The 21,885-nt window shown below is 40.6% G+C and overlaps 1 protein-coding gene across 1 annotated transcript; it reads right to left on the reverse strand.

Annotated features, from left to right (window-relative positions):
• Positions 1-445: 445 nt before the first annotated feature.
• On the reverse strand, positions 446-21,637 carry OTULIN (OTU deubiquitinase with linear linkage specificity). The gene is made up of 10 exons (XM_083358377.1): positions 21,474-21,637; positions 20,835-20,930; positions 19,596-19,857; positions 17,947-18,255; positions 14,195-14,271; positions 13,016-13,119; positions 10,541-10,684; positions 10,167-10,292; positions 6,440-6,709; positions 446-1,058 (listed from the first exon to the last, which is right to left on the reverse strand). The coding sequence occupies exons 3-10, from the start codon at positions 19,793-19,795 to the stop codon at positions 864-866; spliced, it is 1,425 nt and encodes a 474-aa protein (XP_083214503.1). The 5' UTR covers positions 19,796-19,857; positions 20,835-20,930; positions 21,474-21,637; the 3' UTR covers positions 446-863.
• Between the last annotated feature and the right edge of the window lie 248 nt (positions 21,638-21,885).

Here is a 21,885-nt window from a genome sequence, read left to right on the forward strand (position 1 = left end):
GAGTTTATTGTAAAGAAAACAAGCAAGATCATCTTAAATTATACAGAGAAAAAATACATTGTAAGTCTTGATTCCGATACTGAATGGTTTGAATGCTTGTAAAAATACTTCTTACATAAGAAAATCATGTTTTGTCTAAATGAGAATTTACAAAGATCCCAAAGTCAGTCTCTTGCACTCTAGATCCATCTTGTTGAAATAGTTAAAAAATAATAGGGAACGGTTTCATCCTTCTAATGAACCAATTCCATTATTGCCAATTCTCCTCATCTGCTCAGGATTTACACAACGGATTTCAGTGCCAACCAACCCTTACAAAACAGGATTATGCACATTTGGATGGGGCAGTTAAACAAACATTTGAACAAGCAGCCATTGTTGTTATGTTGATAATCCATTCCATGTAATGGATCAGTCACACTTTATAGACTGAAATAGACAATCATAAAAGAAAATGAGCTTTATTTTAAACATGAGCTCTCCAATGGAAATTTTATTAAACTGTTCATATGTCTCTCTTTCCTGTAGTGACACCTACTGGCAAGCCACTCAAATAACAAGTTCATCTGTTCTATATTGGAAGACTGCACAACCCCCTTTGGGGTACAATTCCCCCAAGAAAAGCCCTGTAAAAATTGACCCGATTGCACTATAACTGCAATGTGATCAACAGTGAGATATCATGTTAACAATTAAGCCCCTCTGCCTATAAAGCATTCACCAGTCTGGGAGTAAATCTAACTAAATTCAGTGTTCCAAAGTGTTGTTAAATTAACTGTCACAATCCAAGTAATATTACAAATTAAGAAGTTTGCTTTTACATCATTTATTCAGTTTATATAACTGGAAGGGAATCATATCGCTTATACACTGGTCTCTTCACACATTCGGGCAGGAATATTGTAATGTCGGTCATCTTCTGTTATAAGGGTCACCATGGGCCAGGTTTCTTCAGGATCATTGGGATAAAGAGTGATGAATTCTTCTGTTTGGTACTTATACAATCGGTAAACCTGGATGGTGTGCTGCAAAGCATAGGCAAGGAGAAACATTTCAACCTAAGAGATGGGAGGGAGAACAAAATCTGATGTTATAAAGAGAGAAGCATTCAGGCAGTTTGATTTAATTGAATAAAGGTAATAGGTTTCCTCCCTATGCTTTCAGACTTCTGATCTACTTAGGAAGCTACAGTAGTGGCCAAAATTGTGGAAACCTTTTGGGAAAAGTGTACAGCAGAAATGCAGCCTTTAGTTAAGTTTCCACCAATTTTTCTTCTAATTTCTTTATAACTGTAGCCTTGTTCACTTGATCAGGGGTAGGCAACCTTGGCTCTTTTATGACTCGTGGACTTCAACTCCCAGAATTCCTGAGCCAGCTATGCTATGCTATGCTATGCTGGCTCAGGAATTGTGGGAGCTGAAGTCCACAACTCATAAAAGAGCCAAGATTGCCTATCCCTGACTTAATAATACGTACTATTTTACATCGCTTTCTGGGCAATCAGTCAGCTTTCTGCACCATTACTTTAATTTTATTACGTTTTACAAGCTCACTAAATGAAAGGGGAGAAAAAAACAACTTGATAGCAAACACCAGTGCTTTTTTTGTATTTTTTTTAAAAAAGGTGCCGGAACTCACACATGTCATACAACCCGTTTTGCCTACCTTACAGGGTTCCCTCCAAAAAAGATGGTGGAACTCCGTTCTGGGCATTCTATGTCAAAAAAAGCCCTGGCGATCACATAACACACTGACAAATGTCCTCCTCTCATCTTCAATATATGACATCAATAACTGAAGCCTAGTGTGATCAGATTGGCTCATTGCCAAAACAAGATGACACCCGATTGGCTCTCTAAACACTCATAGTCATTGGCTACGATCAGATGAAGGAAAGCTACCTGATATCAACCTAAGCAAGTTGTGCTTCCTTTTTCTGGTTATTTGGCTATAACTTTTCACAGAATACAGTACAGATGATTGAACAAACTTTGTTGCATTACGTTCTTGATTAAATTATCTTTCCACTGATATATAATTTTATGGTACTATTCCCCCCCCCCCAAAAAAGTGGTGTTATTAGCCATCAAACCTCAAAATTACTTTTCCCAAAAGGTTTCCACAATTTTGGCCACTACTTGTATACACACAGTGTCAAGCATTCAAGGCTCCACCTTGCCCTACTGCATGTGCATATATAGTTAAGTTTCTGAACGACTGCAAGAAGAAACCATCTCTGTATATATGTACCTGAAGTGTCAGTCCTTTTAAATTTAAGCAAACCTAAATAACTTGGCGACTTCCGGCTATTTTTTGATTTCAACTCCCATCAGTCCAAGCAGTATGCCAAAGGAAAAAAAGATTGATAAGACATCTGGGTGGCCATCAAGCTACCTACCTTAAACTCTAAAGTCTCTATGAACTTCTGAAAGGCAACTCCTTCCAGTTAACAGTCTGATTGGAGACCCTCCTACGGCGTCTTCTCACCTGGATCTTTGTTCTTCTACAACTGCAGCTCTGCTTCTTCTTTATAGCTGTTTAGGTTGTGCTCCACTGCTTTTGGCTAACCTCAACCTTTGTCTGGTTTTCAACTCCGTGTGTTGGTTTAACTTTTTGTTTTCTCTGGCCAAAGCCCTCAATCACTTTTTAACAACTGGCAGACTTCAAGCTCACTGGTCTATTTGTAACTGCCACCGAGTATAATTAGAACACTTTCTCACGGACTGATCTTTTAAAAATTCCACCTCATTTTAAATCGGCTCCGAGGCTCATCCGTTACGTCTCACACAATAATAATAATAAACCTTTATTGTCAAAGTACATGTGTACATTGAGATTAGCTGAGCCTCCCCCCGTGCTCTCTCCCCCCAACACACAGTGACAACAAACCCTCCATCCTACCACACCACGTGAACCAACTACACCACACACCGGCCCCCAAGTCAATTCTGCATAGGTTCACAGAGATTATATCCCATTTAAAAGCCTAACAGCCCACGGATAAAAGCTGTTTTTCAGCCTGTTGGTATGGCTGGCTATACTCCTATATCTCCTACCGGATGGTAGGAGAGTAAAGAGATACCGTCCAGGGTGTGAGTCATCCCTGAGAATCTTCCTCACTTTTCCAAGGCAACGAGCCCTGGCGATGTCATCCAGTGGTGTCAGGGGACAGCCCACAATGTTTTGTGCTGTGCTCACTACCCTCTGTAATACTTTCCTGTCCGCGGCTGTCAGACCAGCATACCAAACCACAATACCATACGAGAGGATGCTCTCTATAGTAGACCAGTAAAAGAGCGTCATTAGCCGTTGTTCTACCCTGTTCTTCCACAAGACCCTAAGAAAGTGAAGCCTCTGTTGGGCCTTTCTAGCCACCTGGGTTGTGTTAACTTTCTAGGTCAGATCTTCACAGAGGTAGACTCCCAGAAATTTAAAGGATGAAACTCTCTCCACACAGTCCTCCCCGATTTAAAGTGGGGCAGGTTCCTCCTTTTTTCTCCGGAAGTCTAACACCATCTCTTTTGTCTTGCCGATGTTTAGGTGCAAGTTGTTGTTACTACACCATATGGATAGTTTTTGTACCTCCGCCCTGTATGCTGTCTCATCTCCACCTGTAATAAGACCCACCACAGTTGTATCATCTGCAAACTTGATTATCACAGTGGATGGGTCAGATGATACACAATCATAAGTGTATAAAGAGTACAGGTAGGGGCTAAGCACACAGCCCTGTGGCGTGCCAGTGCAAAGCTTCAGGGGGGTGGACAAAGCAGACCCAACCCTCACTGTTTGTAACCGATCCCTAAGAAAGTCTTGAATCCAATCGCAGATGGCGGGGGAGAATTTCAAGTCAGTCAGCTTCTTGATGAGAATGCTCGGCAAAATGGTGTTGAAAGCCGAGCTGTAGTCAACAAAAAGCATCCTGACATAACTTCCAGGTCTCTCGAGATGACTTGCTACAGAGTGTAAAGCAGTAGCTATGGCATCGTCTGTCGACCTATTTCCCCTGTAGGCAAATTGATGTTTATCAAAGTCCAGTGGACTTTGTCCTAAGATGTTGGAGAACCAATCTTTCGAAGCATTTCATGACTACAGACATTAATGCAATAGGTCTGTAGTCATTCAGGCACTCAACTGCAGTTTTCTTGGGGACTGGGACAATGGTAGCTGCTTTCAAGCACGATGGTACACATGCCGTTTGCAAGGAGATGTTAAAAATCCTTGTCAGGACCCCTGCTAATTGATCGGCACAATTCCTGACCACTATCCCCAGCACCCCATCTGGGCCTGCAGCTTTGCTGGGATTCACAGCCTTCAATACAGCTCTCACTTGGTGTTCACACAGGGTAAGTGGCTGAGAGTCAGAAGGCCGGCCAGCAAAGGCTATGGGGTCTGGTCTTTTAACCTCGTAGCGGGCGAAGGAGATATTCAGCTCCTCAGCCAATGAGGCATCGGTGTTTGCCATGCTCCTCGTGCTGCCCTTATAGTTGGTTAAGTGCTGCAGTCCCTGCCATACTTGCCTCGGATTGTTATTCGCTAAGTGGTTCTCCACATTTTGTTTGTATTGTTGTTTTGCCATCCTAATGCCTCTTCTGAGATTTGCCCTGGCCTCTCTGTATGCGTCCCTGTCCCCTGCCTTAAAGGTAGAATCCCGGGCTCTCAAGAGTGTTCGTATCTCTGCAGTCATCCAGGGTTTACAGCTCCCGTAAACTCTAATGCACTTATCCGTTGTTACACATCCGTTGTGCATGTTCTAATATAAGAGAGTACAGCATCTGTATATGAATTTAGATCTTGTTCTTCAAATACACTCCAGTCAGTGGTTTCAAAGCAGTCCTGCAACTGACTGAGAGCACCCACTGGCCAGGTTCTGACCCTTTTTGTGACTGCCTGAGTCCTTTTCCTGAGAGGAACATACTTTGGGCACAACAGGAGTGAAAGATGGTCAGATGTACCCAGGTGGGGAAGAGGGAAAGCTCTGTATGCCTGTTTCAGATTGGAATACACATGGTCCAAAGTGTTCTTCCCTCCGGTGGAAACTTGCACATACTATACAAACTTAGGGAGAACTGTCTTCAGACAAGCTTGATTGAAGTCCCCAGCCACGACAAGAGCACCCTCTGGGTGAGTTTGCTGCTACCTGGTGATGACGTTATACAGCTTAGAAAGTGCCATGTTGACATTGGCATCAGGAGGAACATAAACAGCCATAATGATTACCACAGTAATTTCTCTAGGCAGATAGAAAGGCCTACATATAACAGTCATCAGTTCCACATCTGAGGAGCAATACGTGTATACCAATCTGCTGTTAACACACCATTCACAGTGTATATACACACACAGTCCTCCTCCTTTACCCTTCCTGGAGCATTTATCTCTGTCAGAGTGGTGAAAAACTCGGCTTATCAACTCCACAGCTTCATTCGGTATCTCTGAATGTAGCCAGGTGTCCGTGACAACCATCACACAACATTCACGGAGAAGCCTGCTTTCTGCTAACTGCAGCTGTAATTCGTCAATTTTATGGACGAGGGATCTGGCATTGCTCAGAAAAAGACTCAGCAATGTTGGTCTAAAAGGCTGCCTTCAAAGTTGAGTCAGAGTTACAGCCCTGCAGCCACGTTTTTGCTTTCGCTCCTTTCTCTTTCGCTTACGTGGTCTCCTCCCCAGCCCGAAGACAACCCATGGAGATCCTGGAGGCCTCGCTATGCAGTTCGGTATGTTATGTGACTGCTGAAAATCACTAGTAATTTCAGATTGCCTTGCAAGCCCGATGTTTAATAGCTCTATACGTATGTAGGCTATTTTACATCATTTAGAAGTAAACGCTGCAACATTTTGCAGTGTGCAGAACCCAAGCAACTTTGTGGTACATAAAGCTATTCGTAGCAAACCATACAACACTTAAGACAATCTATTCCCACCCTTTTTTTTAAAAAAAACCAAAAACAAAACCCTAATGAGCAGTGTTCTGATTATCTTATTCAAATAGGCATGAACACGCCAGCTGCTTTTCAAATGCTGAATAGTGACCTTGAGGTATTTTTATACAAAACCAAGCATACTTGACTACAGAGAAAGAAAGGAAAGTTAAACACACTGAGCATGCCTGTCCTTTTCCCGTTTGTTTTTACTTCCAGATGAGTTAACTCCGCTTTATCATAAAGCTACATTGACATAATCTCGTAAACCTGAAAGGACAATTCTGCTTTACAGCCTGAGAAATTGCAGGGGGTTGGGTGGGAGTGGGGTCTCCTCTGAGCCTTGCACTCTCCATCTGCAGACTAGGCTGTCTTTTAGCCTTGAGATGGTTTTTCACCCATTCTCCCAAGGTCTTCCTCACATTCCTTTACTGCTATGGACTGTAGTGGATTAATCTTTTGACATTACAGTAGGTATTGAATATTTGATTCATAAATGCAAGAATGGTGCTTACCTGTTCAAGGCCTCCTGTGTGACCAAGTTGATTCAAGTGGTTTTCCATTAATTGGGAAGGATTGCTAGATGTGTCTCGAGCAAACAAAAGCCACGAGAAGACAGGGACCTCTTTGCCCTTTTCGCTGTCTTCATACAATTGGATGGCAGTGCTCAGCATAAGAAACTTGACCGCTTCGTAGAGCTTGTATTCATCTTCTTCACTTCTGAACAGCTCATCACAGGCTGCTTGCCTCTCTACAAAGGTTTTTAGGTCACTCATATTTTTCCACTACAACAGGAAATAAACAGTGACTAGATAACTGGGATGAAAAGACGTCCCTGGTGAAACAAACTGAAACCCTCTAGCACAGGGGTCCCCAACCCCTGGTCAGTGGGCTAGTACCAGTCAGCGGCATGCCAGCAACCGGTTCGCACAGACAAGCAAAGCCCCATCTGCAAGATGCAGGCAGCACACAAAACCATGCACCCTCTGGTCCGTGGAAAAGCTTCTCTCCGTGGAACTGGTCCCTGGTGCCCAAAAGGTTGGAGACCTCTGGTCTAGCACAATTGATATTCAAACCTTGTTTTGAAGCTCATCAACTATCAATTGGTACCCTTGAATATTCTCTGACCATGCTGCAGATGACTTGATTTCCAACTCATTAAGCTATTTAAAATGTTCAGAGGAGAAAGGGGGGGGGGGGAGAAAACAACCTTCTAATTGGAATTTATCATTCTCCAATTATTGTGAATTTTCATGATCAACTATAATTTCTTTATGATATATAGCTGTTAGTAAAAAAGGCAAGTGCCTAATATATTAATAAAAACTCCATATTGTTAATGACAGCTTAACCTGTATCATGGTGAAGTGCAGAAATGTCTTGCAAAAATTATTGAACATTTAAATTGTCTGTGTAACACACCATGAGATTGATTTCTAAGCAGTTTTTATGCAATCTATTTTTATTTTTATACAGCATTATTTACTTTTTTCAAAATGCTTTTTGAGATACTTTCAAAATAAAAATTCAGTTAGATGCACATAAATGTGCCACAAAACAATCCAGTTTTGCCATTAATTTATTTAATGGATCTACATCTCCACCTTTTCAAAGCATACCTGTGCAATAGCGTTAAAATTTAAAACAAGCAAGAAAATCTTATCCTAATAACAAAATACATGCCCAAAATGTTTGTCAAAGCTGATCTACCCCTATAAATATCAAAATAAGGAGTTTTAGATTAGCATTCTGAATTACATTTCACTTCAAAGGATATTCTTCTCTTCCAATATTTTCCATCATTTGTCAGCAATCCCCCAACTACATTTAACCCAGGACAAAGTGGTTAGGTTCTGTACAAAACAATAACAAGTGTGGATTTGTAATCAAAGGTGCAATATTTAATGAACCTTTCATTATACACTGTTAGTGGCCTTTGGTGAACGTTCTTGAACAAAAAGAATTTAAAGTAGATTTCATTATGAAAAACTTGCCCCAGGATTCATCAGTCTGTTCAACCTGTGGCATGACTTCAGGTGTTTTTCAAGACACACATACCATATTTTCCGGCGTATAAGACGACTTTTTAACCTATGAAAATCACCTCAAAAGTTGGGGGGTCGTCTTATACGCCGAGTCGTCTTATACGCCGGAAAAATACCTCTCGGATCTTTTCTCTTTTCTGCTGGGCGGCGGGATCGCTGGGTGAATGGAGGTAGGCATGGCGACCTGTGGTAAAGCGGCTGACGGCGAACGGCGAATGGGTGATGGAGGGCAAACTCTCGTTAGCTTCTGGGGCGGCTACTGCAGCTGCCGCCGTTGCTCTCTCTAGGACTGGCCATGCTAGTGCCTCCAATGCTGGCTGTCAGGTCCTCGATGAGAGGAGGGGCAGGCAGTCCCCAGAGGCGCCCCGCTCGACCGTAGAAAGTGAGCACCTTTGCTCCCGCCGAGGCACCGCCTGACTCGCGCCGACCAGAAGAATTGCTTGCCCAGTCACGGAGTGCGGAACTGAGAGCAGCAGCGCACCAAGCGAGAGAGCTCAGAGAAAAGAAGGCGAGGCGCCCATTTGGCGGGGAAGGAGTAAAGCTGGGCAAATCACAGAGCAGGCGGAGCAGAGAAACTTTACAGGGGAAAAGGGGGCGGGGTTTAAAAGGCAAGGCGGGCGGGACGTGGAGACCTTCTGCAGTTAGAAGTAACGAAGGAGCCTCCGGGCACTTTCTGGATCGGATTGTGCAAACTGAGCGTGCCGCTACAGTCCTCGTGTTTCCCAGGGTTGCCTGTCGTGCCAGAGGTATTCCCTGTAGCCCCAGATTCTTTAGCTCCCCACTTTCCTTAATTCGGGCGAATTTTGTGCTCCGTGGAGAAACATTAATACGCAAATGCCGTTTGTTTAACTGCGCAAAACTCGGGGGAAACCTTGGTATTTGGGAACGGAAAGGCTTAAGCCTTTTCATTTCTGTTTTATGCACGGGCTGGGAGGGTCACGAAGTTTACCTCTTTTATTTTAGCAACATTGTGGCACTTATAAAAAAAGGGTACTAACGCTAAACAAGTTGTTAATATGCAGATTGTGTGCCAGGAAGTGAAATATTGAGTTATTAGCCCAAACCCTATAATTTAACATGAAAAGTAGGGGGTCGTCTTATACGCCGGGTCGCCTTATACGCCGGGTCGCCTTATACGCCGGAAAATACGGTATTTCTGCTCAGCAATATATAGGTGGCTGCTGGACCTCCCAAAACTATTTGATGAGTAGTCACAATAAATAAGGAATAATCACTAGCACTTTTTGCATTTCATTTCTCTCCGACAAACCTGCTGCTAATAATGTATTTTCTGTAGATTTATTATTCCAGAAAAAGAGCAAGTCTGCCAAGATGAAATGCAATAATGAACTGGTTTGTCTTTAAGGTGCTACAAAATTCTGTTTTTACTGCTAACTCAACTTACTTCTGGAAAAGGATTTAAACAACCATGTAGCAAATGAAGGACCATGCAATTATTATGTTCAAAGCATAATATAATTAACTACAATCCAGTTAATTAACTATGGAACTAGTTAATTCCAACTTGCTTTACTTTTTGAGATTCTAGAACAGGGGTGTCAAGCTGCCGGCCCACAGGCCGGACGTGTCATATGGAAGCCGCACCCACCCCATTGCTGGCAATGGCAAAACCGTCCCGGTACGTTGTGTGACGTTACGTGACGTTGCGAGTTTGACATGACTGCTCTAGAAAGAGTGCAGAGAAGAGCAGCAAAGATGATTAGGGGACTGGAGGCTAAATCATATAAAGAACGGTTGCTGGAATTGGGTATGTGTAGTTTAATGAAGAGACGGGTGAGGGGTGACATGATAGCAGTATTCCAATATCTCAGGGGCTGCCTCAAAGAAGAGGGAGTTAAGCTATTCTCCAAAGTGCCTGAAGAAGCAACGGATGGAAACTAATCAAGGAGAGAAGCAACTAGAACTAAGGAAAATTTTCCTGACAGTTAATCAGTGGAACGGCTTACTTCCAGAGGCTGTGGGTGCTCCAACACTGGAAGTTTTTAAGAAGAGATTGGACAGCAATTTGTCTGAAATGGCATAGGGTTTCCTGCCTGAGCAGGGGTTTGGACTAGATGACCTCCAAGGTCCCTTCTAACATTATTGTTGTTGTTGTTTTTATATGTTTAGAAATCAGGTTGCCTAGATAAGACTGCTAAGCTGCAACTATTTCATTTTCATACATTATTATTCATACCTTTCTTTTTAGTAACATCAAACAATCTTTAATTTCATCCATTAGGCTTTCCACTTTACTTGTCCATGTGTGCCTGAGTTGCCAATGAGTGATCCATTCATATCTGACCATCAGCTTTTCTGGTAACTAAAAGGTTCAGATATTAAGTTTTAACATGTGTTAGAAAGTTGAAAAAAATGATTATTTAAGTATTACATTTTTAATTAAGCTTCTTATCCCCAGAAACCTAAAGCTATTTAATAAGCCATTTAAAGGGTTTTTTTAAAAAATGCCTCAATATTCCAATAAACATCTACAGCTGATGAATAAAACTCCAAAGCAGAAATGAACTTAAGTCTGCCTATGAAATAAAAGTGGTTGAATAGGAGGCCTACCAATATCAGGTCTTCTTTCTGAAGCCACTGAGGAAGGTGACCAGCTTGGCTGAGAGCTTGAAATAAGGTTGCCCGGAGAGCACAGTAATTATCTCCTCGCACTCTTCTTATTGAAATAAATTTATGTGAAACAGCTTCATAGCCCTGTATTAAAAATCATAATCTGATAAGAGACGGTCCTAACAGGATAATAGAGTTGTCAGGTTACCTAGAGTTCTAAACTAATCATCAACATTTGCCGGAAGTTAATAATCAAAACTGCTAACTTCTTGGTGAGTACATGCACTGTATCATCCACAGTATTCCCAAATGTCATGTTCGGACACCCTCCCAAAATAAAATAAATATTTAGAGCTGGCTGAAATCTTGTGAGATTTGGTAATCTACAAAATCTGACTGAATTGTAGATTATTTGCATCATCATCGTACAAATTCAACAACCTGAAAAAGACTGCTGCTAATGTAACAGCTCCATTTATACAATCATAAACAATAACCTAAATCCATAATTTAGACTACTGGGAATGAGGCTGCAGAGGCCTTAGAATCACATCTTCCCCTCCCACTCCAATTTTTCCTCTTTGCAGGGAGAGAGAAGATAATGACACTTTTCACTTAACCACACAAATTCAAAGAACCTGAGCTGCACTCTAAGCTCCTTTGAACAAGCCAAGATAAAGCAGCAATTGGATGTTCGAATTGGTAACAGCACAAACATCCTGGGAGGAGAAATCTGGTTAGGACAAAAAACTTTGGGAAGGGATGGTGAGTGAGCCATGCTAAGGAAGAAGATGAGGCTGTATCAGAGATGTTTGCCAGATGCAGCAAGACTCTTTTTCTATTCCTATATCTTTTTTTATCCATCTTTATTGTTTTATAAATAATTCAAGGCAATGAGAATACCCAATACTCTTTCCTCCTATTTTCTCTGCAACAACCCCCATGAAGTGAGTTGGGCCCAAAGTCACCCAACTGGTTCTTATGCGTAAGTGGGACTAGAACTCACAGCCTCCCAGTTTCTAGTCTGGTGCCTTCACCACTAGACCAAACTGGCTCATATAGTTGTTTTACTTGCACAATTGCTCTACATCAGTGTTTTACTGAATTCTGGGAACTGAAGTCTGCATGTCTTCAAGTTGCTAAATCTGATAAACATTGCACTACATTCTTCCTATCCACCTCAAGTAGAAGTGGGGTTGCTAAAAAATCCCCCCCCCCCACTTCCAAAATTGGAAACTCCAGAGTTACCTTTTTGCATATTAAAAACAAAGATTTGACTCTCAGTTATTATGTGAATCAAAACTGAGGATGTTCTTTATGATGCATAATAAGATGAGCCATTTTCTCTCTTTTTCAAATCTGCAAGATTCTTAAGACATTAAGATCATGCCTACATGGCTGGATTATTTGCAGGGCCACTCATCTGTAGCTGCGTCTGCCTATCCCACAAGATCTGAGAGAGTGGCTATGCTTCAAATTACCGCTTTAAAACTATGTCATCTATGTCAGTGTAGCTGGAATAGCATCCCTGCCCTAAGATTTGGGTGGATGTGTGTGTGCCTGTTGGCTTCTGCAAGGCTTTAAAAACTCTTTTTTTCCACCCAAGCACTGGGACAAGATTTTGGATAAGTCCATCTGAAAAAAAATGTTTTTGTTTTTTCTACCTTCAAGTCAGTTTTTGACTCCTGGCGACTGCCTAGCAAGTCCCTGCAGTTTTTTGGTAAGATTTCAGAAGTGGTTTGCCATTGCCTGCTTCCTAGGGCTGAGACAGAGTGACTGGCCCAAGATCACCCAGCTGACTTTGTGCCTAAGGTATGAGGACTACAGCTCATAGACTCCGAATTTCTAGCTTGACACCTTAACCACTATATCAAACTGCCTCTTCTGAAAAATGTTTTGGCCTCAATTTATGTTGTTTTTATGTACTGCTTTCATGGTTTCTATATTCACGGTTTATCTGTTTGTGTGTGTTTTAATCCTCAAGGTGGCCAGAGTTGCAATTTTAAAATTGGGTGGTCACATAAAATAAACAATAAATGCCTTATCTGATCATCTGATCAATTTCTCCTTCAGTCTGAACAAAAGGAATCCAATTATGAGCGTAACTTTGCAAACATAAATTGTACTGAAACATCACAATGAGAAGAGCTGGGGTACACCTTGAGCGATTTGTATGTAATAATAGTTCCTGCACTGCATCTTTCTACAAAATAACCATATAAATTAGATTAAATCTCAGTTAAAGGCCATATCTTTTACAACTTCCAAAAAACCCTTTTATTTTCAATTCTGCAATTACCAAAAATACAAAGAACAATTTGCCCAGGATAAACAATTTATACTCTGTCTTTTGTGTAAATATTAATCACTGAGGTTTCACTATCTATATTTATTCCTATATTTTCAAGAAAAGAACAATTCGGATTTAGATCCTGAAAAGAGAAATTCCCTACACAGACAAACAGGAGAACAGACCTTCCGAATACATTCAGCGTGGGATGTGTTTCCTCGCCATTCTTCTTGGCAATAATGCATGATGTCTACTTCAGGTTCAATACTTAACTTATTTTCTAGAAAATCTAAATTTAATTAAGACAAGAAAATTACATTTAAGTTAAACATCAGAAAATCCCACTCTACATTTCTTTAAAAAGTATCTCCACATGCAGATGGAAATGGCCAGGATTTTCCCTCAGTTGTAGATTCCTTCTTGTCTGGAATGTTTGATCCTCCTTGGAATAAAATACATAAGACTTTTCATCTGTCAAATGTAATGTCTTCTAAGTGTTCCCATTTGTTTCCTAGCGTAAGGGTGGGTCTTTCATGCAGATGCAATAAATATGAAAACAAATACGATACTAGGTGCACCCAAACCACGTCATGATAAAAACCCAGGGTCTGGTAATTTCTCATTTAAAATACTGCAATACTTTATGTATGTGTATGTATACATAATTTTGCAGCAAGAGTACTAATTAGAACTGGGTGCTATGAATGACAGTTGTACAAAGCTTTGAAAAATGTGCTTTCCAGTACTGAAGATTTGCTTGAAAAACCTCTTTGAATTTATTATATAAATTTACATAAAATGTTGGAATTGTTGTTTTCTTCTAAGCATATTTTTTTTACTTGTTTGACACATGACTTTTGAACATTCTTAAGTGCAACAACTTTGTTGTTAAGTCTGGTTTCTTTAAGAAGAAACTGGGCAGCCACTTGTCTGAAATGTATAGGGTCTCCTGGTTGAGCAGGGGGTTGGACTAGAAGACCTCCAAGGTCCCTTCCAACTCTATTCTGTAACTAACTTTCTCTGACATTGACAAATTCTAATGTGATGATATCGTTTAGATTAAGAACCGCTTTATTGGGCCTGATTTTCAGCATACCTTGTATATTTGCATAGAAAAGTAATTACTATGGCTGACGCTTTTATTATTTATTCCATTGTGGAATTCAATTTCTTTGGGCTTTATTATGTAATTTTAGTCTTTGCTCCAATTTTTTATCTTTTAAGCTGCCCTGGCCAAAAAAAAAAAAAGATTTTGAAGGGCAGCATACTGTACCAATTTAAAAAAAGAAAAGTCAACAAGTACTAGGTGTTGATTTATGCATCATCCAGCGTAGACGCCATAAAGAAATACTTTTGAAATGTACCTGAAGAATCTGTCCCAATCTCAAGTAACACTTGCTCTCTCTCTATTTCATCCGCATCACGGTACAGGTCCTCCTCACTGCAACAACATTGATATACACTTCACGCAACAGGAAAGACTGAATTCACAGAGATATCTTTCTCAGCAAAAGGAGCTAGGCAGCTTTTCTCAGGCAATAGTTGTCAATTAAGGTTGTCCGTGCTGCAAACCTGATTTGGAAGAAATGCTTCAGAACTCATGCAGCACCCCTCTTCTTCTCATTAAGGCAACTGAATCATTTTTCAAGCTTTTGCCCAAACTTGAAAACAAAAGAGATGACTTGGGTGACAATTAAAGCAGGCTTAGGTATACTTTGGAGTTCTTCTAGCCCAGAGGTTCCCAACGTTTTGGGCATCAGGGACCGGTTACGTGGAGAAAGTTTTTTCCGCGGACTGGAGAGTGTGTGGTTTTGGTGCTCCCTGCATCCTGTGGATGGGCTTTGTTTGTTTGTGCAGCCCAGCTGCTGGCTTGTCGCGGCCCGGTACTGGGGACCTCTATTCTAGCCTATTGAAGAATTTTTCCACTTCCCTTTGTTTAAATCCATGTGTAACTGGTATTAGGACAGCACATACTTTGAAATCTATTCAGAAGTGCTTTGGAATGTGCCTAAATGCAGCACCTGTCTTATCAATTAAAGTAGAACCTCATTTTTCAACTGCTCCTGAATTATTTGCAAAGTGCACATAACCATTATGTACATGTCCACTGAAAAGGGGAGCGGGGAACTTCTTAAACACAGCACTCCAAATTATATATCCTCAAATGTAAATAATTTGAAGACATACCTTTTACTCCTCTGGACTATAACAACTCTAACAGATTGTTGCCTCCCAGATTAGAATGCATTTTGCTGGTGATTGCAAAACCTTAAAGGGGAATTAAAATTGGATTTTATTAAGAAAGCAGCCAACATTCCACCAGATACATAAATAAATATAATCTAATAATGTTGCCCTAGTAACCTCTTGGCACAATAAAATGCCTTCCATCAAAGGAATGGGGAGGAGAATGATTTTGGACTTAACCTCAGTATAGCCTCAAAATCAGTACCAGAGTAATTAGCACCACCCTGGAAAGAAAAAGCAAAGTAAGTCCTGGTGTTCCATTCTTAGGGTATTTGATTGTGGCCTATATTGGATGTTCAGTTAATTGAGAGAAACTGACTTCAAATGACTTCAAATTGACTCCCAATCAATTAAAATAAGTGTACATGATATTCTGAATGCAGAATCCAAACTACCCTGTTTGTGCATCTGAAAAACTTTTAACGGAATACTGCGTAAAAGATTTTCCCATTTTTACTTTTACTGATAGTTCTTTTAAATATATCAGATGAAGCAAGAAAACATTTGTATTACTTTAATTCAAAGGAAGTTCCAGGAAGATTAATTTTCCCACAAGTAGATTTATGGTATTTTGGATGTTACTCTTGCAACATTGTGTCATTTTAAATCTGTAATTCTTAAACTGCATGATCCTATTACTCCTTTTCCCTGTCTCAAATTATGTGATTAGCCCACCAAAAAAAACAACCTGTGGTGTTCTACACAGGCATCTCCACAGTGTCAGTCCCAAACTGGATCCTTGACTCATAAAAAATAACAAATTGCATCCTTTAACTCCAGTTTAACCACCATTGTTTTAAATGAAACTTTCCCAAACTGTTAATTGCTAGAATAACTCCAATAATTTTTAGTTAGCATATCAACTTGATATGTAGCTTAAAAGTATCTTGGATCTAGGCAGGTAGGATATAAATGAACACTAAGAGTAATAATTCAAATATTGTTGTAATGACCCACCACAGTGGAGTGACATTGGTATTTTTCCTAACCTTCCTCTAACCTCTCTAACCCTTGTGCAGGAAAACCAATTTTATTTTTGCTGTGTCAAGGTCAGTGGTGGGATTCAGTTGGTTCGCACCACTTCGGCAGAACCGGTAGCTACTTTTTTGTTGCCCAGGCCCAGAATGGACTTCCGGAAGCTGCATCCACACAGAGAACCGGTTGTTCACATATTTGAATCCCACCACTGGTCAAGGTGCTGCACAAACTCTTGCACTGCCTCTCAAGTTGTATGGCGGTCCAATGTGCCTGTATCACCAAAAAAAACCCCTTCCATAGTTCTCAAATAATATTTTCTAAATTCTGAGAAACGTATCTTTGAATCCAACTCTGCTTTACTTCCTCCTCCTCCTCAAAAAAAGTTAATTTAGCTGTTTTCAAAGGGTAAAAAAACAGTGACAACAGCCAACTTGGTATCAAAGTGTTACCATGTGCGTCAGATACTAAAATGAATATAGAAATTACTTACAGGAGTCTAATGAGCAAATTGCAAGGATGCTCAAGGGTAGGTGCATCATCACCATCAAAATGCATGCTAAGTCATCCCACTGGGCAGAAGAAGACAGCAATCTGTGATTTTTAAGGACTTGAAAAACAAAAGTAACTTTTAGCTTTCACAGGCTGGTACTCCACTTCTTTGTCTAAAAGTCTAAGTCCCTAAGAAGTGCCTGGACTCCTTTTATCAGCTGTTGACTTCAATCTTCACCAGTCTAGCATCCTCCCATCCACTTTGATCTTCACTGGAAATTTTGAAAGTTGCGGTCCAATACATCTGGACAGCTTTTGATTATTTTGATTAGCTAGTTGTGATGTACACAAATGGCAGGATGCTATGATGGTCATAAATGGGCTCTAGTTGCAAAATGCCCAAATGGCAAATACATCCCTGCAGAGACACTGTGCCCTGCAGGTCATAAAACAAGGATTGATCATAAAGTTACATTTTCAGTGTATTGTAACTTCAAATGGTTGCTAAATAAAATTGCTGGTGGTGTGTACTTAGAAATGTATGTGTATTTATATCCTTACACACACACACACACACACACACACACACACACACGGCAGTCTGATGAAGGGAACTTTCAGCTATAATGCTAGATCAACAGTAAGCATAAGAACACTGTAAAGAATAACAAAATATAGTTTTCTTTTGGCAACAGTTAATTCTTGCTGATCTTTAGTAAACTGAATATTACAGAAAACAGACTGTACAATAAGTCAGACATATCACTATTACAGAAATTTTGGCCACAAATGTTTGTGGAGGCTTCACATTCTCTTCCATTTCTTTATCTCTATAATAATGGCTTTGAGAACTTTTGTACCATAGCTCAACATTTTGGATTAAGAAAAAAAACAGGGTGTTCTCATGCAAATCTTTACCAGGAGGTGACCACCTCATCCTATATAGCTTTACAAGTCATTAAAATACTAGTAATTACTGAAAGATCAAAAAGAATTAGAATGCCAAATATGCAGACTTGCTGAAAATGGGGTCCCCCCCATAAAGTCACACCAAATTCAATGAAAGAAAACAAAAGTAGACAAATCTAAATCAATCTTAGAGTTAAAAGTAAGGAGTTTAAAGGAGTTAGGACTGTAAGTTAAGAAATAAATACCATTTAATAATGGCCTTAAGTTTTAAATATATTAATAGGGATGTGGATAGAAGTTATGCAAGAAAGTGGAGACAGCAGCTTGCTTCTTTTTTTGTAAAAGAGCCTGTAGGGAGCCAACATTTTGATCCTACCATCATGTAAGCCCCTAAAATACTTCATGCATATGTTAAGCACCTGAAAAATCTCAGTTAACTAAGTCTCAAACTTTGAAATATACGTGCATAGCAAAACTGATGGCAGGAACTCACAAGTCTACAGAGAAGCCCATTGGGCAAGGGATGATTGATGCAGGCAGTTCTTTCCTCTTGAAATAATTCTCTTGGTGGACTACTGATGCTTCCAAGATATCGGCTTGAGGCCTCTGCAAGTGACACACACTATCTTCATTGGCAATTAATTTGTGGCTGATGCTCGTGCTCGACATTTTATCACAAGGAGGGCCTTTTTCTTTTTTGCCTTTAGAAAACGACAGACTAAAAAACCCTTTTCTCCATTTTTCTTCGGTGATAACTGGAGGCCCTGATGCCTTCCTTGCCTTTGGCTGTGACATCCTAGGGCTACGAGAAAAACAGGCATATATGTATGTGCTGCATTACTTACACAGTTAAAATTTAAGGCAAATGTTAGACCTGAGGACAGTTGCTTGGCCAGACCTGACCAACCAAATACCCCCAGGTTGAAGATGGCCAGATGCTTCTCAGTTTGTCACTGCCTTGTGGCTGATTCCATGCAGGGAGCTTAATGAACACCCATTGTATGGTCGGAAATGATTAATGGTAGAGATAAAGATATGGCTAGAAAATATTTCACTTCAGGAAAGTTTATCATTTTCAAAGTTACGTGATGTTTACTCTTCAAATGATTATTGTAAGAAAAACGGGGAAACTAAAAGTATATTGCAACTGAACATAATTTTACTGCCTACTACCTATCATTTTTCCAATACCTCCATTAACTAGGATCATACTCAAAGTCTGTTAATGGGTATCTAAGATGTTATTCAAGATTAGGAAAATTAATCTTATTTTTATGAGTTTTACTTGAAAACCAGTGCATATTTTATCAGCCATTCATATTTCTTAATAAGCAAAGCAGCGTTCTCCAACTTATTGTCCTCTACAACTCCCAAATGCTCAGCCGGTAGAGTCAATGATATGCTGGTTAGAAATTCTACAAACTAGTCTAATACATCTGGACAGGAGTAGATGGAAGGAAGGCAGCTATAAAGCAATAAGAAAAAGAACAAGACAACAACAAAAAGCTAATCCTGCCATGTAAAAATATTACAAAAATTTGTTTTCCACATATATTTCTTTTTTTCCTTTGACTTTCACTTATTCAGAATAATAAAATAGACACTTTCTGCTGGGTTGGGGATCCTACAGCATTTTACTAATCCATGATGATTAAAGCAGAAAAATGCAAAAATGTTTATGGGAGAGCAATTACTGCACAATATTTATTATTACTATTAAAGCTTTATCCTGCCTATCTATCTTACATTAATGCAAGGTACCTAATCCTTCAACCTCCTATTTTACCCATAACAACAACCCTGTAAGGCTGAGTTGGGCTGAGAGAGAGAGTGACTGGCTCGAAGTCACTCAGCGGGCTCAGCTGTCATTCTATAAATAAGGGGCCCTAAGAATTCAACAACTAAAATTGTCTAAACCATTCAGATTTGAGATGAGAAGAGAATCTGATAAAAGAAACAGCAAAAATACAGGGTACAAAGTATCCCTTCCCATAAACCTTATCATTTTTCAAAAAAAATAAAAAGCAGTGACACTATTACTTAATGTACATTTCCTCCCAAACCAGAATATACTGATTTGTTAGAAATACAAGCAGGTGTGCTTTAAAGGTACTATTTCATTTAGCTGATGACAGAGCTTACCTTTCTTGGACATATGGTACCTGGATGCTACTTAACTTAAATCTCTTAGTATCGTCCGTCACCATTATACTGTGGGGACCAGCATAAGCTCGACTCTCTGGATGAGATTTTTGCTTGGTTAGTTTATTCTCATCGTCTACTGCAGCAGCTTTTCCATCACCAACTATCTTGCATAACAGCTCATCTTTATCTGTGCTCATCTCTAGTGGGTTGGCCGAATGATGAACAGGAGAAGATTGGCAAAAGACAGGATTTTAAGTACCTTTGCAAGAAAGAGAAACCAGCCAGTCACAGATATAGGCACAGTAATGAGTATAAGGAGATAACAGAGCTTCATAAAATAACTATCCTAAAAGCCTTTGGGAAATGTTGCTGTTGTTGTTAGTTGCGAAGTCGTGTCCGACCCATCGCGACCCTATGGACAACGTTCCTCCAGGCCTTCCTGTCCTCTACCATCTTCTGGAGTCCATTTAAGCTCACGCCTACTGCTTCAGTAACTCCATCCAGCCACCTCATTCTCTGTCGTCCCCTTCTTCTATTACCCTCAATCTTTCCCAGCATTAGGCTCTTCTCCAGTGAGTCCTTCCTTCTCATTAGGTGGCCAAAGTATTTGAGTTTTAGCTTCAGGATCTGGCCTTCTAAAGAGCAGTCAGGGTTGATCTCCTCTAGGACTGACCGGTTTGATCGCCTTGCAGTCCAAGGGACTCGCAGGAGTCTTCTCCAGCACATAGTTCAAAGGCCTCAATTCTTTGGCGCTCAGCCTTTTTTATGGTCCAACTTTCACTGCCATACATTGCAACTGGGAAGACCATAGTGAGCCCCAAGTTAAGTTAGTTAACTTATTATAAGGATAGTAACTTAACTATAAGTGACGGGGTGGCTCAGTGAGTTAGGACGCTGAGCTTGTCGATCAGAAGATCGGGGGAACCTTTACCTTAACTATACTATAAGTATAGTTTGTATTGTAAGTACTATGAGTAAACTGCGTTATATTTCGACTGAATACCCAGTTTGTAAGAACTACTCGGAAAGGAACGGAATGGGACGTCAAAACTCAAGACCTGAATGTTAGCTTATCGTTGGCCAACGTTCCATTATTAGACTCAACAAGACGCGATTGGCAGGAGACTTGCAAAAGGATCAACCGAGGCTTCCGACAGCCCGCGATTATCCACACCGTCTTGAAGCGCCACAGGAATAGCAAAACAACAGATTAAGTGGCGGAGCTGTAAATATTACCTTTTGCTGCAGTCAGTCTGGTATTCTCGAGCGACACCAAAAAGCAACGCCCGGGCGTTTTTGCGGAATCACTTTTCCTTCCGTCTTCTCTATACACTGCCGATGATAGACATACGCAATTCAGAGCTCATTTCCGAGTTCGCTTGGAATGATCAAAAAGAGCATTTACTACCGGTATGCAATTAAAAATAAAAAATAAAATAACAGCAGGAGTCCTAGCGAGATTAGGTAGCAGAAAGCGTCTGCCGTCTCTACCACGACGTCGCCAGATATTAAACCAGACTGGAATCCTGGATCTTCTGAAACAACGCTTACATTTTTTTTTAAAGAGTAAAAAGCTTTCCTACAAATGATCGTCCAACGCACGAAGTTCATGTTTTCCTGGAAAAGAAATTGCATTGAAAGCCACTATTAAGATCCCGCGTTTCAAATAGCGCTTACTCCAGGTTTAGTTGAGGTTTTAAAAACCAAGCATTTAAAATACTGGATTCGAGTCTTTCCTTTTCATGGCGCAAACTCCTATTCCCGCCTAAGGAAAATAAAGGTATTTTAAAGAAAGTGTGTGTGTGGGGGGGGGGGGGGGAAGAGCGTTCCTTCTAAAGCAAAGAAAGTTCCTTTGCAACTTTCCTCTTTTCGTACCTCTATGATTTTCACACTCAGAGCTGCCTCCTGTAACCCTCCTTCTCTGACGTCTGAGTTGCAGCTGTGCCAGAGGTTCCTGAGCCCTGTTAGGGTCGGATTTTTCCCGATATAAAGGATTTTCCTGGATTTGGGGACCAGCTCGCTCCCTCTCTTTGGCCTTGGATCGCAGCAGCTTTCGGGAGGCTGAATCGGATATGGCAGGGGTAGGCAACCTTGGCTCTTTTATGACTCGTGGACTTCAACTCCCAGAATTCCTGAGCCAGCCGCGCTGAGGGGAAAGGGAGAGGTTTCCAAGCTGAGCCACGCTGGCTCAGGAATTCTGGGAGTTGAAGTCCACGAGTCATAAAAGAGCCAAGGTTGCCTACCCCTGGGATATGGAAAGGCAGCTCCTGGGGGCGGAGCCAGCGTT

This window comes from Vipera ursinii (assembly GCF_947247035.1).
Source record: "Vipera ursinii genome assembly, chromosome: 3".
Classification (NCBI taxonomy): Eukaryota; Metazoa; Chordata; class Lepidosauria; order Squamata; family Viperidae; genus Vipera; species Vipera ursinii.